General features: G+C 35.8%; 1 protein-coding gene across 1 annotated transcript in view; it reads right to left on the reverse strand.

Annotated features, from left to right (window-relative positions):
- LOC110461507 (dynein heavy chain 8, axonemal-like) overlaps positions 1–14,856 on the reverse strand; it is a 123,008-nt gene extending 108,152 nt beyond the window's left edge. The window contains exons 1-12 of the mRNA XM_021514993.1: positions 14,796–14,856; positions 11,494–11,665; positions 9,099–9,233; positions 7,635–7,725; positions 6,040–6,191; positions 5,202–5,397; positions 4,524–4,693; positions 3,909–4,085; positions 3,308–3,421; positions 2,507–2,614; positions 1,107–1,355; positions 289–486 (exon numbers count right to left, since the gene is read on the reverse strand). Coding sequence (XP_021370668.1) covers positions 289–486; positions 1,107–1,355; positions 2,507–2,614; positions 3,308–3,421; positions 3,909–4,085; positions 4,524–4,693; positions 5,202–5,397; positions 6,040–6,191; positions 7,635–7,725; positions 9,099–9,233; positions 11,494–11,646 — 1,743 coding nt within the window. The 5' untranslated portion in view covers positions 11,647–11,665; positions 14,796–14,856. The remainder of the gene's footprint in view (positions 1–288; positions 487–1,106; positions 1,356–2,506; positions 2,615–3,307; positions 3,422–3,908; positions 4,086–4,523; positions 4,694–5,201; positions 5,398–6,039; positions 6,192–7,634; positions 7,726–9,098; positions 9,234–11,493; positions 11,666–14,795) is intronic.
- Positions 14,857–17,122: the final 2,266 nt, after the last annotated feature.

The following is a 17,122-nucleotide window of genomic DNA, read 5'->3' on the forward strand; positions in this document are numbered from 1 at the left end:
CACCACAACACTCGTAGAATGCACCGGAGATAAACATTTTGTTTTCAGCAATTATTTAAAGTATGGATTATTATTTGGAGAAGAGTATCAGAAGAATTTATGTAACCCACAGGTGAGTGTCAGAGATTCTACTTTCTATTTACGATACCGAAACTATATAGCGGAAGCATGCAATACTGAATTATGCGCACGCACCCCGAACGGAAGTGGGTCCGTCATTTCGTTCTCTGGACAGAATTAATAAGCCGCTCGGCTCTCGCCAAGAGCGGCTTAAAAATATTAAAATACCTCTAGATCTCCAAGTTGTCTTTTGAAGTCATCAAAGTCATTGTCAAAGTCCAGTTTTCGATGATCCAGAATGTCATATGGCTTTTTCCTCAAGCTGGAATAAATCTGAAGGAATCTTGACGAGTATAACTCAATGCCCTCAATCTTAGACTCGGAGAGGGCTGAAAACGCTTGGACCGAGTTCAGCAGGGTGATAATCTGCAAATATCAAAAGGTTACTTAACCCTTTCACCACTGTAGACCATAATGGACTCGTCCATATCAATGCATGGTAGAGTCTACTAAAGTTACCTATGGGTGAAAGGGTTAAATCAGATCTGGACACATAATGTATTGTAAAACTGTGGTTGTCAGTTTGGCTTATTTGTACTTAGTAATTGGCAGCAGAAAGTCTTCAGAATGATTATGATTGAATCAAACCTTTATTAATATTTATGACCATCATAACCATAGTTATTGCCTTACACCTCCACGACACTCTGACAGGTGGAGCTGTTGTTTTGATGAGTACCAGTTTCAGTTCAATCACTTTAAGTTTGTCATGCAGATGAGATGAAATACACAAATATTACTTTGGAATGTGCACAAAAAGGATTTGTGTTGTAGAATGTACTGAAATTTCAGAAATATTATTTATCTTCTGTAATTTTGCTGTGTTATCTGAATTCTTTACTTAAATTTACAATCAGGGTTCCCTGTTCTAAGTCTTAAACAAACCTTCTACCAAAGTCTACCAAAACAATTATTTCATATCATATATACTGTACATATCATATATACTGTACATATAATTAATTAAAAAATGAACAAAAAAACACCTTTTCTAAACGTTTGCAGAAAGTCTCAAATTTCCCAAAAATGTACATCTCTGAGAACTCAAATGGCTTCTCGCCAGGTGTGGCTTCAATCTTTTTCTTGGTGCGTTGAAAAATTGCCTGGTAGTTTCTAAAAAGGGAGACCGAGTTCTCCAGCTTCTCTATGAGAGGCTGACGGGGCTGGTCCCAGATCCGACTCACACCATCGTCTGTGATGTAGTTCTTGCAGGCTGTCACCATCTGGTTAGTCACCTGCGCAAATGAAAAATCAGCAATGCTAGTCACATGAGGATAATTCAAGCCAAGCTTTTTTTTAATCTCTTCCCATTTATCTAAACACTACACTCAAATGCTGAATCTTAAACATTATGTTTGATATATAGGGCATATTTAATCCTGCTTTGACTTTTGGCAAAGTATTTGCCATTTTTTAAATAAAACTTTGTACTTCATTTTTTTCTGACAACATGTCAACTACATCGTTTAGTGGTTGAATGACCTCCATCCATACCATATTTTTTGTCCATTACCTTAACCTCACTACTTAAATTGTACATCTGAAATAGGCAATTAGAGTATAATACAGTTACTATTCCATGTCAATAAGGGCTGCATGAAATAACACGACACCAATTTAATGTGAAGGAGTGTGTATTTACATGAAAGAGCCACAATTCCCTAAAAAGGGTTAACACAGCATGGTGTTTATATTAAACCTATAACATTCATACAATAGATACTTTTTTGCAAGTTTATACTATTGTAGTGGAACTCGACTTGGTCATTCGTCGGCGACCATATAGCTGAATTGATAGAGCTCTGTCAGGAGTTTGGAGGGTTCCGGGTTTGAAACCCGGTCTGGTTGCGCTTTTTCTGCCCCTACGTCACTATATATAGGAGTAGTAGACTGGAACAGTAAATCAAAGGCCATAACCACACGGTGTACAATTTCTTAATTACTGCCTGCAGGTAGATTTGAAAAATTCAACAGGCCCAACTTATTTATCCTATTTAATATTGAACATTTTCAATAGCTCTGACATAACATAAACTACTTCCTGGTTTGGACTAGTGGAATAGTACACTGGAAAAACCAAAACAAAATCTAAAATCTCAAAAATTATTCGTGTCTGGAAATTCTAGAAATAAAGTTGTAACAAATATTTACCTAGGTAACTTTTTTCTGAACTTCTTTTTTATGAACAGTCACAATCCAAAACCACCAAAATTATAAACAACCATACTTTCATGATTGAATATTTATCTAAATTCAAGCTTCAGGATCATTTTGACCTTTCAGAGACATTTTTTGTTTAATTTATGGACTTTTAAGGCTTTTCAAGGTCAACACTTATTTTAGGGCCTTTTCATGGCCTACACATATACCCTGTAGCCTGACTTACCTTAATGAAAAGGGAGGTCATCCTCTCAGAGGTGTTGTAGTAGCGTGAAATGCTGTGGATCATACGGATAGCATTGACAAGACCAGGTAAGGAGTCTGTCATTGATACCTGCCAACAAATATACTAGATATTTAAGATACAGTGTAATGATATCAACAGCACAACACCTTCAGGGAAAACTTCCTTTTTCATGGCGATATCCAGGCACAGATTTCAAACTGAATCTACATTTCTTCATTAAAAACTAATTCTGGGATTAGTGTCAATATCAAGTGATTTACATTCACCACAGACCCTGATTAGCCCAGATATCTGTAAAACTAAAACTAGACCCAGTAAAGTGTAGCTACCAGATACTTTACCTGGCCTTACAAATGGTTTTATAAATGTTAACATTCAGCTAACTCATAGCCCTGCAACTCGCTGGATAATGCCTTTCAATAGGGCAGAATGAACACAATTGTTTTATATTTCTGAACAACAAAATATTTAATATGACATAGACCTTTGAGCTTAAACAACCAATAACTTTTGATAGGGTATCTCATTAAGGATATTCAATGGGAATAAACGATATCAAAGTTTTGCAGGATGGTTTTATACAGCATCAAAATTGGGCATATGAAATTGTACAGGCATTGAATGGATAATTAACAGGCACTAGACACGCACCTGTGGGAAAGTTAACATGAATGACACAAAATACATGAAAGTTTGTTTTGAATGCTGGGATGAAACTATTTGGTTGGTTTTTCCGTTTTTATCTAGAAGATTGGTTTTAACACCAGACAGTAAACATACCGGGTCACATCGATACAGTGGCTCACAGTACTTCTCCAGTGTGTACAGGAACTTCACGTTGTCTTTGGCTTCATTAGCATTGTCTGTGATCTTCTTGTCCAGCTCTTTCCATTTCTACCAAAACAAGGCTTGCATCAAAGTAGACAATTTTGGCAAAGAAATAGAGAAACCCAATAAAAGATCAATGTTCTTTGATTTTGGTTTGCACACAAACATGTATATTATTTAGAACATTTATGCATGTTAATTTTATGATTGCATTATGTATTAACATAAATGTAAAATGACTTCATTTCAATGACCTGTGCCTGTAGGTTTTGTGTAGGTCAAATATTGAAAAAGGGTGAACCAATTGTTGCCATTTCCATACTTGCTAAATTAAACCGTATGCAGGGTATAACAACTACAACTTTGAAGGACTTTTGTTTCCCCCAGTATGGGGAGGTATGCACTTGGTAAAGTGATTTATGATGAATAAAGGGCCATAACTCTGTATATAGTGAGATAATGTGATGTATGGAGTGCAAACATATTGTTCACTCTGTGGGGGGGGGGGGGGATGGATTATTGTTCTTTAGGTTGCAGTATTAGTAGAAATTACCTTTAGTACTTTAGACCTTGCAATGTTGATGATGTTGATGACCATTCGACACCTGTTGCTCTTGATCTGTTCCAAAAGGGCATTAAACCTTGCCATCAGCTGTCTCCAATGGTCAAGCTCGGCCAGGGGACCGGTGTCATCAGCCTCTTTCCTCATCTGGTCACTTTCCGCTAAAATCTGTAAATGTGCAATCAAATATATCAATTTATGTTTCTTTACACACCATTCAATTCACACATGCTTTATATAACTTTATAATAACCATCTTGTCCCAATATCGAAATAAACTTGATGGTAATATATACCTGGTAGGTAAATATAACAATAAACCTGCAATAATGAAATAATATCAAAAACAGAATAGTTATTACAAGTCATGCTGATTTTGTTTTACAACCAGACACAATTACCAATTATGAGTACGGTAATCTTCTTCTCAGTTACATGTTGTAATATCTTTTTACCGTATGCCTTTTTTTATTTTACAAACCGCAAATATACAGTGGTTTGGACGGAGAGAGAATCTGAGAAAACTTTGTGTTATTTAAATTTCTTGAAACAAGATTAGTACTTCATACTTTCAATGAAGCAATCTACAATTATTACACACGGTACCTGTTCAATCTGTTTGCACCAGGCCATGGCGAGGTCCTCCATGTCGCTCACCACCTCTGGGTTGGCTGCCACATCAATACAGTCATTGATAGTTACAATCTCAGCCAGGTTCACCTTGTCACTGGTACACTTGACCAGGTGTACACCCTCCCCAGCATTGGCCTGGGCACCTGGGATATATAGGGTTGCACAGCAAACTCATAACTTAGCCTCACTCTTCATATATTGTACATGCTTATCAATTTTCATCCAAATTGAACAATATTTATTTAAGCTAATTATCCTGCGGAAAGCAAAGTGAGGATAGACAGATAAATGGACAATCTTCATACCATAATATGTCCTGTCAAAAATGTTGATGGGTGTATGATAATCAGAAGTGGGTACCCCAATCAGTTATCTGTAAATATGTATATATTGATTTTCCATTGAAAAGTTAGGACCGTCACTTGCCAATATGGATGTGACGCCCAATGGAGGCTCAGCTTATATGTGTATGTGCAGACAAATATCCAGTAAGTTCTATGAAATTTGGTTTCAAAGTTATGTCAGGGATGCATTGGTAAGCCAATGTTCCTAATAGAGGTCTACGGAACTAGGAAAGTAGCCTATAGTGATGCGCAAGAATACATTTATAAAGGCTTCAACTGTAAAATCAATTACAATTAGTCTACATACTTCTAAGGTATTGCAAAAAGTTTTCAAAATTGTCGAGGAAAAGCTTCTTGGACTTCCTGCCCTGGGGTGTAGTCTGTAGGTCTCCCCAGTTCTCCAGCTGCTTCAAGGATGGCTGGAAGATACTGGACATGACATTCTCAAAAGCAGACAACACACCTGGTTCCTGAGACACATCCAGCACTCCAAATGTTACCTCCTGTAGGTCACAGAAATCAGGTAAAAACATGACAACAGCAGTCTTTTTCTCTCCTCTAGATAATGTAATGTTTATTATGATCCGATGTGAAAAATTGTGTTGAATGTTGAATTTACCAACAGCGTTAAGTTTCTTGATTATTGTAGAGTATAAGTGTCAGTGATAATAAATTAGAATTGTTCCTTAAGTCATGTTGAATTCATGCAACCAGAGGCATGAAACTCCACTTACCCAATATCTAAGGGCTAGTAGATTTTATGTACAGACTACACAGTAGTAAAAGTTTTTAACGGTCATCACAGAAATAGGATTTTTCAGAACATACCTGCAGGTTAGAACTTTAAACATGAAATTTACACCAGTTACCAGCAAATCCAATAATAAAATAGCAACAAAAACAACCACGTAGAAATCACTTTGGCCACAGATTCTGTAAACACAAAAAAGTGTAGTCTTATATGGCCTTAACTTGTGAATGTTCTTCTGATACACGACTCCCAATTAATCATGGTTAATGTATTATTTCTTTGTGATTTTAAAATCTACAGATTTTCTTGAAAATTACTTTTATCATCACTGATGTGCATGTGTATGAATCATGTCTATCAAAAAACTCTTGTATTATTCTGATTTTTACTTTACCTCATCAATGTTTTTCGAGGTGAGATTGATGTCAGTCTTGGTGCGCAGGAAGTACACACACTGGCCATGCAGGGCGTTTCCTGTGCCACTTGTCACCAGAACCCGAGGCACCACAGTGCCTTTAGGTACTCCTTGTACAACTCGCCCACACTCTGAAATCAATACATTTATATTTTCATCACGATTTGTTTGATGACTATTTCAAAATTAGTCATATTGGACGGATTAAAGAGGTATTTCCTCTTTTTTTGTTTTACGGTAGGTAGAAATTAGAATGTAGAGTGTTCTATCACTTTCAGTACAGTCATTTGATTTTGCAGGGCCAATATTTAGCCCAACACCATGTAGTGGAAGTTTTGTAGTCACTGGTAATAGGTACACTCTGTCTAAGTTAATCAGGTAAACACCAGATGACCATACAGTTACAGACATACAAATTTAACACTGATTTTTGTTTACCTCTCGATAAAAGCATACATAATTTTTTTTGGTGTTTTTTCATAATAACCCTGATAGGGTAGGGTGTGAAATCAAGTTGGTGTTGACAATGTATCAGCATGGACAGCTGGTCCAAGTTTGGTTCACTTGGTTATTCAGCAGTTAACAAGTAATCACATCTTTTTATTTTCTTTAGTATACAGTAGAGGCAATTACAGTTTACTGTAATAATATTCACTTGGTAATTTATTTGGCACTAGTTTTGATGACTACAAATATAGCAAAATTAACCCACCCATCCACCCCCCGCAAATAATACCAACTACAAAGTATGTATTTCTCATTAAATTGTATCCCACTATTCCGGCACAATAAATTACAAAACAATTGAAAATAATTGTCAGAATGAAATAGCTTTGAAACAAGATTCTGTTTTCGAAGTATGTATAATACGATATATTTTTTCCAGGCAGTTTGAATAAAAGTGAATTAAAGATGACAATACCACAGGTACTGTATCTACCCTGGTAAAAAAAGAAGCTCCGAATCTTTATAGCTCATCTGGACTTTTAGGAATTTAAAAAACGACAAGTTTTAATGCACACACAATGTACATATTAAATGTGTTGCAACGTTTCAAGACTGACTGGTCCCTTTGTCAAGCTATGACTGAGTGAGCGATTTGTATTTTTTATCTGTACAACGATGAGACAAAATTCAATATTTTTTATGGCCATCAATATTGTTATTATCATTAGAGAGATTAAAAGCAGACAAGACACGCCAGAAGAGAACAAACCTATCAGCAGACAACATCATCATTATTCTTACATTTGTCATGAACACGATATACTTCATGTTCCGAGGTCAGGTGTACCAACTGAAGTACGATGATACCGCTATGGGAAGTCCTGTGTCAACCATAGTCGGGAACCAGCTTGACACATATAATATGTACATTGTTTGTGTAGAAAGTAAAACTTTGATATACATATTTCCAAACTGATGAATCTTATTGAGAAATTTGTTGAATAGTTTTTTAGGGGGTTTTAAATACAAAAAACAAACCCGGATTTTGGTGTAAAAGCTGTTTCTTGAAACTAAGCAGAATAGTCCATCATATGAAAACTTCTATGTGGCATATCACATGTAAATACCTTCCAAGCCCGGCGTTGACCCGTCTTGATAGTAAAACTTCAAACTTCTACTTCCATCCTTCTGTAGAAACATTTCAAACACCTGAAGATTCTGAAACCAATACAGATACAGTTTGTATAATTAGTGCTTACATCCTAGTAAATTCCAACTCCTATAACATATTAAGAGGCCACTGGTCAGCCTTTTTACTGTCGGATATGATTTTGCAGACTGTGATGTTACATGGCACCTGTCAAAAGTTTCTCGCCGTGTAAACCTCTAACACTGTTGGAGTAAGTAAATTCCCACTGTGGTATCATGTTTGTTATTATCAAATATAGGTACATGCAGCTGCCTGCTCAGAACCAGGTGAAAGCAGTGTTTGCATTTCATAAAAATAAGGGGAACAAATTGCAAAGGACTCAAAGATTCATCTCTATGGGCATTAAAAAAAAAAAAAACACTTCTACAGCAGTATACAAGAAACACAAAAATCAAAACCTTGGTATTGGCATGAACTTGATTAATATCATCTGATTAGGAGCGTATATCTTCAAATTTTGGGTTCAAGTCTGCAGGCAGATTTTGATTAATTCTGGGCAGTCTATATATTTTATAGTAAATATTAAAAACTTTCATTACATAAAATCTACTGTCGTTGGGCTTTAGGTTTAATAGTTAAAATTACTATTATTACATGCTTAACGGACCATCAACACAGGAAAGGTCTTTAGGGCCAACAAATGGTCGACAAAAACGAATGCAAAATGAAAACATCAAACAAACTTAAAGGTCAAAGACAACGTCGATTTGAATATTTGAGGTGGCTATAGCGACTCATATTTTACTAAAAAAAAAAAACAGCTTTCAGATAGCCTATAATTGAAGAGACAGTTATTTTGTAAAATTGAACACCTGTTAAAGTATTCTAAAATGAAAATTAACTGTTAGCCGAAGACTAACTAATACCCCTTTACCTCACAATATCTAACTTTTAAATGGGCTAATACCATTAATGTTCATGGCACACAACTACATGATGAACTGATCATGTGTGCAAAGTCTCACTGAAATCAATCTATTAATCAACAAATAAAACAAAATCAAAATACCTCAGAAGTAGTGCAATAGCTCTCCATTCAAAATAATATTAATAATGATAATAATGATATGAGGGTCTTATATACAATGTACCACTTTATCACAACCTAGTTGGTAGGTGAAGTCTCAAAGCGGTTCACAAATTATTATCCGTGGTTATAGGGCCTTTGCAACCAGCCGATATCTTTCTCAGCTCCCTGGGGAGCATACAGTCGATGCTGCCATTCCGGCACTCACAGCTAGCATTCTACCATTCTAGCACTGCCAAACCACGTACTCATTTACAGCTGAGTAGACTGGAACAAGCAGAGTAAAGTACATGTATCTTGCTCAAAGATACAACACAGTGATAATATTTAGTTTGATATTAAGATAATACTTACTCTCTCAGAATCCAGGACAAAGTCCTCGACCGCCCCATAGTCCAGTTTCAGGTGGTTAGCTACTATTGTTAACACATATTTGTGGGGAGGTTGTAGTCTTGACCGCCTCACATCCCTCATGTCTCGAGCTTTTTGCTGTGTAGAAATAAACTTGAGGATAATTTCATTTTGTTCACAACACAATAATTAAACTACAGGTTTAAAAAACTAATGCATGTCTTCTTAAAATATTCTTCTTTCAAAACACAACAGAAACACTGATTATGTCCCAACTGAATGAAGAGTTACTTTCATTCACAATCAGTAAGGTTTATTTCATAAACTTAATTTCCTTTTTAAAAGTTCATTTGTTTTCAGCAATACACTGGTTGTGTTGAGAATCACTTCAAAATTTATGATAGCACATCACCATTTCTGAAACGATTTATGATTGATGATTTGATCAATCATAAGATGACACAAAAATACTCCTATTGTTTTCCTAGGTCTTTACATCTAATTCTAGATGACCGGAGATGGTTTTAAGCACTCTTGAGAACAAAAATGAGGAAAATTGTTCATTATTGAAACATCAATATCTTGCAAATTGTTTTCCATTCAATGGGTCATTATTTGGCAAAACACACAATGTCACCTATTGTTTTTTTGATATTAAAGGAATTTAAAGGTTATATAATATTCGGCAATACCACAGCAATAAGAATGTTAGCACAAACAAAAATTGATAGTGTGGACGTAAAGATAAAACCTGGAGACTATTAATAGACACAAACAAAACTGTTCACACAAAAAATCAGATATAACCTTTAAATAGCACATATTTATCTTTTTTAGGGGGGGGGGCAAAATTCATAATAATACAATAAAAAAAAAAAAGGAAATTTATATTCAGTTTCTAATTTGTCCCCTGCTCAGGCTGGTGTTCTAAGGAGGCGTGATCTTGAGGCCTGTGCTTCCAGTGCTTGTAGGTGCACTTTACTCTTAGCATGCGATTCCAAATTACGAGTGGGGTGGTCGCCCAAAACTGTCCCCTTTGTGAAAGTGTTTTCACAGCCAAAATGTTAACAGACTTTGCACATGTAGCTGTGTTTGTTTATGCAATAGTGCAACCATTTGTATACATGTTTCGTATGTATCGGAGTGAAAGGCTCGCCGGTCAGACTTAGTGCTAGACTGGAAGTTAGACTGACCTGTGCTGTTGGTCTTTTTCGATTCCTTACTGACCACGGACCCGGACTGGACACTTAAACTGTTATCGGCGAGAACGGGGTCAATGAAGGGCTCCGTTGCAAGTGGTGTTGCTGAAGTAATTGTAACATTTGTGCCCACGATTGCCACAGACACTGCTACGCTAGTCTTTGTAAAGATTGAAGATATCTTTTGAAACCCCTTGAATCTCGCTTCCGATTTTTTGGGACGTTTGACATGCTTTTGAGTTGTGAGACATGGTTAATAGTCGGTCGGTATTTACTAACATGATTTAATAACAAAATTAACATGGAAAGGGTTGCTCCCCTTTAATCGATCACGGATGCTAGGACGCTTTGATAATGAAACAGTAGTGTTAAGCCCGGACTCGGATTACGATGTTTCCGACGATAAAATGCTGTACATTCCGACGGAAAACAATTAGCAGGTTCTATTTGTTATGTGATACAAATCATGTTACCGGTTTTTTATGTAAAATACTTACCGATAAATTACCGTTTTTTTAAGGGGAACACTACCGGATAAAAAAAGACATTACCGGTAAATGGTAGTAAATTGCACCTAGGAAAACCCGTTATCTAGCTGTAGGCAGAAATGTAATTTGAATATAGTTTAATGTCAAACTTGTGAGTAATATAATCATTTTTCAGGCCTGCTCCAAATCTCAAACTCTTGAACGTCAATTAAAGCAGTTGGAGAGACACCATACACCATCAATGTAATTCTAACAGAGAGAAAGATAGGGCGTCTGAAAATGTCTTTTGACATAGAAAAATGTTTAATTGTATATTGTTTATTGAGACCAATTAATGTATGACCTATATTATTAATTGATTTTGGGACTCATGTTTTGATTCCTATTTTAGACACATAGGTTCTAAAACAAACAGCTCCCAGAACAAAATCAAAATCATTGTTCTGGTATGTACATAAAAGTACCAGTATTATATTTCCCTGTTTTGTCAAGTTAACTATATATCTACTGGAGCTCACCAAATAAATCCATTTTCTTCACCATGACAAAAACTAGACTGCTACTTTAATCAAAAACCTGCTTGAAAACATTTTATTTTTTAGAAAAATACAACATTTATCCGGTACCCCCTAAGCAATTAGGGTTTGCATCATATTTGTTTCTGTTTCCTGGGTAAACAGTGCAATATGACCATGCGTTATCTTTTTATACCTGTCTTTCTTTGATTGTTTCGGTGTTCATTAGAACACTTCCCATTGTACTTCTCCGTCTACCCCTGGAACCCTGGGCAGCGGGAGCGCCAACATTGAAGCTTGACCTCCTCTCAAACCCAGCACCTCCTGGGGAATCTAAAAATCCTGACATCTTTTCCTAAGTACTGCACCTACAACAAAGAAAGTTTTGAAGTTACTGTTCACCAACAGATTTTTGAGGATGATCAATTATGTCCTTTTTGTATCTTCTGAGAAGATAGTGAAGAGGTTACAATTCCATTAGTCCAAAACCTGAGCTAGACTTGTGTCAGGGCTACGGAAAGTGTTCAATATTTACTACAAAAGACAATTTTTCAGTATCTGCATATTAGCTAGTGCTCCAATTATGAAATTGTAAGCTTTTGTGTACATTTTGTTTTGTTTTGGCGGAGATGCTACTGCTTTAGAAATGGGACAGCTATATACTAAGGGCCGTTGGCATAATCCTGCACAACTATACAGCAAGAAATTTGGTGGGCAGATCCAAGTGAGTAAAAAACATGTTTTGTAAGAAATTCAGATGATTATAGAATAAGAATATTTCTTTTTAAAATTTAGAAACCAGCTTAAAATAAGATCTATTCCAAGATAGTTGTCAAAATTTTTCATTAATTATTTTAAGTCCCCTACAGTCGATTATGTTTGATGTTTCGTGCTGTAGATTGCAATGTTTCCTTATCAGGAAATCTTGGACTTGTTAAACTGAAGAAGGACTAGTAAATAATCTTTTCAACCAGTTCTGGAGACTACCAAGCAAAAAGAGTTTGTGTCTAACCCTGACATTGCTGGAGTTTTTCCTTAACTTTGAGATGTTTTATACAAGTGGGCCCCGGTGTTCTACATGAGAAAGTTTGATATGTATACTAATGACTAATATGCATGTCTTGTAAGGCAGGTTGGAGGTACAAAGTCCTTTTCAAATGTTCATTTTGTTGTGCTTTATTTAGTGTACCAGTAACATTAGCCGCATGCTAAGGTGGTATATGCCCATACATGGAGGATGAATGATTACATTTTTGAAGTTATATTTCAGTAATTGTAGATGTCAAATGGTATATATACATGCACTGGTATTGAATATGATAATATATATACTGCAGAGCTGTGTACCTTGATGAACACCGATGACTTGTGAGAAGCATAGTTGATTGATATACATTTTAAAAGCTCATTTCCTTTATATTGTTTGGATTTCGTCTAACGTAAACATTGAAGAAATAACATGCACTTTTTACATGTGCGGCTGGAAGCTATGTGTGCAATCATTTCCTGAGTGGAAGACTAGAGAATGAAGAACCCATGGACTTTACAGTCAGCAACTCGGGGGTTTATTCGGCACTTATCCCTTATGCAATTGCTTTGTATATATCAGCATGTATTAAATTTTTATAACATTGCAAAATTTAAAATCAAATTACAAAAAAGTATAATAAGTCAAATGTCAAAATATATGATAAACTTAATCTTACTGTATATTACATAATTTCCATTTCTACCGGATATTATTTGAATAAAATGTGTTGTAATATGGAAAGAACTAATATAGGCTTTAAGCCTGATGTTCAATCCAATTGGTCATGATTATCAATAAAATTTGTTGAAATTGAAATAAGCTGCATGCATTTCCTTCTGTCTTCTAAGGAGAACCAGTTTAGGTGTTTTATAATGTCAGTACGATACAGGTCGCTGTACAAAATTCTAGTATACACATACAAGGCACTGAATGGAACAGCTCCTCAGTACATGTACCTACAGGAACTTGTTACCCTGTATCAGCCGTCAAGATCACTGCGGTCGGAGTCAGAATATTTGTTGTGTGTCCCAAAATCTCGTACTGTGACCTATGGAAACAGATGCTTTGGGAGGGTTTCGGCTACATTGTGGAATAGCTTACCATCTGCTATTAGGAAGTCGAATACCCTGGCCCAAGTTCAAGAGGGACATAAAACCTCACTTCTTCACGTCTGCATTTTAGATTCTTTGCAAAGACGTCATGTAAATACCACCCTTTTATTTGTTCAATTATGTGCACATTGCTTGATAAATGTATGAAAGTGATTGCAAGCCTTTGTTGTTTGTTTTCACAATTATAACCATTACTATTATCCATATGTTGTAAAGCGCCTTAGAGTAATTTTACAAATTATATAGGGCGCTATATAAATGCTGTATATTATTATTATTATTAATATTATAAACTTTGGAAGTGTTTCTGTGTTTGGGTGATGAATATGACCGCTCTTCTCTGTACCATTTCAATATTGTTTATATCTTTGTTGTAGTGGTTCCAAACTGCATGAGCAGATATATAAATTTGTAGTGGTCTGACTCGAGTTAGCTAGCTGCATGCTCATTGACAGAACTTTAACCAATCATACTAGGCGAGAAAATACAGTGGAATTGATTAGGTTGACCTACAGTTACAATTTAAGCGTCAGCTGAAGGGAATTTCCCTTTAGCTCAACAGTAGAGCATTGGGCTGGAGAGCCAAGGGTCGCAGGTTCGCGCCCCAGGGACGGCACTACTGTATCTTTATCACTAAACCTCGTCCTACTTCATATATTTGTTTCTATGTGTTGCTTCTCTGTAGACTAAGTGACAGTCAGTAAGTGACTTTCTACCTGTATGTTAATAAGTTATTAGTAATACTTTAGGATGATCATGTTACATTTGTCTGGGTGGAATGACATTTCATAATCATCGTCTGCTTAACAAAATTGTATAAATTTCTGTTATGTGTTCTGGTTCGTCCACAGGGGCACGCAACTATTATTAATATTGACTTGTTTTAGGCTTTCAGTAGCTGGGTACGTTATTACCTAATAGTATTAGGTTATAACGTACCCAGCTACTGTAAGACTATAATAAGTAGTTGCGTGTCCCTGTGGTTCGTCTATCCATGCCAAAATGACTTTGTTTGACGTTTCTCCCAAGTCCGTGATAATACATTGCAATATTTCCGGTTGTAAGTACATACCGGTGTATACACCTGCATGGCAATGTGAATATCACACATGTGTTCACTGTTGTATTGAATAGTAACGCAAACTCTAACATCGTTAAATCCGTAGCATGCCTAGCGAAGACTTTGTATTTCCCGCTCAAGAAGATCCACGACAGACGTCATACACTTTTTACTGACACCATTAGTTTTTCCAGCTATCCTGAAATCCAACATGATTCAGACAAAAAACATAATATTTGTACTATTTGAGCAGTGTTTCGTTTATAAATTATATTTAGAAATATATTCTTAGTTACCTAACGTTCATCTCTTATTTTGAAATCCAGCGTCCATCTTCAACATCCGCAGCTGAATATCTACGCGCTACTGTAATTTATACAAATCAAAAGCAATTTTAAAATTATTTCCATAACAATTACGTTTTTCTGATCGATGAATCGCCGCTTTTTATTCCTGGTAAGATTTGTGGTTTTATAAGTTATACAAAAATCATATATTTAAGCACTATTTCTCTGATGCGACAGGATAAAAGGAGTGCAAAGTTTGCTCTATGGGGCTCCTCGCGGGGAACTTGTCTGGTATAAATGGGCGCATTCTATGCAGAACACTAACTTTAGCATTTTTATTTTGAAATAAAGTGAATTGTATAAATATCAATTCAAATCAAAATTTGTATAATTTTGAGCAATTTTAATTGCTTATCTCTTACATGTTGGAAATGTAACAGGCGAGATTTTACCCAGGTTCTCATACTTATTCAATTCAAGTTTATTTGGTAAAAAGGTACAACAACATAACAATTTCATACAATACCCAATAAATGTTTTGGCACTAATAACTTATATGGCTGATTACATTATAAAACATCTTAATGTACAATTATATAAGTCTCTAAAAACATTTATCACGCTTTTATAAATTGCAAGATAGGTAATGACTATTCCTACGAAAAATAAAATAACTAAAATACATGTTGCCCTTAAAACAAGGCCCTGTAGCTTATTTCTACTGGGGTTCATACACACTACTTAAGTAAAAATTACTATAGTTATTATATTTTGAAGATAACTTCATTTTATGTTGAAACTGATGTTAATATATAGGTTGTAACTTATAATACATTGAAGTACAGCACCCATATTGTGTCACTCACATACACACATACACACATACACACTCACATATTCACGTACACCCATACACAAACATATATATAGAACATATTACGTCAATAAAATACAAATATATGATCCTGTTCTCTTTTAGTTTTTCAAAAAGATGTTTTTTGAACGCAACTTTGAATGATGATTTACTCTTGATCTTCCTGATACTTTCTGGTAAAGAATTCCAATCTTTAGCAGCATTGTAATAAAAGATACACACTTCGATACAATGCAAATATTTACGCTAAGATGTATCGAAGTTGTCCAACTGTTAATACTTTGGTACACTACAGATATCCAACTATTAACAATTGGGTAAAATACAGTGGTCCGACTATTCACACTTGGGTAAAATAACATGGTCCAACTATTCACAATTTGTTCGTTTGGTTTGGTTTGGTTTAATTTTGTTTAACGTCCTTTTCACAGCTAAGGTCATTTAAGGACGTGCCTCCATGTGTGTAGTGTATGCGTGCTTGCGCGTGTGTATGCAGGAAACAGGGTATGTTGTTGTGCTTGCCTCCTTGTGATAGCGCGGATATGCTGCCGTCTTTATAGTGTCATCTCACTGAAATAACATGTACCCATCACAACATTTCGCCCAGTCACTTTATACTGACAACGGTTGAACAAGTTTTTGCCATTCCCCCAAATGCTAAACGTTAAGCAGGGAATAGCAACACCATTTGTAAGTACTTTGGTATGTCCCGGCATGGGGACATACCCATTGCCTTCCTAACCGGGGAGAACGCTCAACATTAAAGCAAAAGCGATGTGTCGCCAAGCAAGGCGCTAGGAAATAAAAGGTGGTTAGAAGTAGAAAGACAGATAAAGATCCCAAATATTGCAATGGGTGTAGCAGACTTATTTTGATCGCTTTTATGTCCCCAAATAGAGGACACCAAAGCAAATCCCAAATTATGCAGTGGTTCATTCATTAGTCGCCTCCTACGATACACATGTAGTGGGTACCAGCAGGTGTATTTTTTCCCGATCCCCCACCTGCAGGTGTGCTATTTGTTACAATACATTTGTCTGCATATTCAGACTATGGTACAATACAGTTGTCCAACTTTTAACATGTTAGTACAATAAAGTAGTTGGACTATAAAATCTACGTACAATACAGCGCTCCAAAAACAAACGATGGGATGATACCATACAGTGGCCCAACAAAGAACTTTTGAGCATAGTACAGTTATCTTACTATGAACACTTTTGCATAATACAGTGGTCCAACTATTAACATTTTGGTACACAATATATTTGTCCACTTATTCACAATTTGGTACAATACAGTGTTCCGACAATCGAGGTACAATATAGGTTAACAGTTTATAGTATACAGTTAATTATCAAAGCAATGAAAGCAACAAGGTAACATGTATTGACGTAAAACGAATATTTAAAATTTGAGTCACATTTATATCATCGATGGCACAAAATATACCAATGTAAAG

This window comes from Mizuhopecten yessoensis, unplaced genomic scaffold, assembly GCF_002113885.1.
Source record: "Mizuhopecten yessoensis strain PY_sf001 unplaced genomic scaffold, ASM211388v2 scaffold10631, whole genome shotgun sequence".
Classification (NCBI taxonomy): domain Eukaryota; kingdom Metazoa; phylum Mollusca; class Bivalvia; order Pectinida; family Pectinidae; genus Mizuhopecten; species Mizuhopecten yessoensis.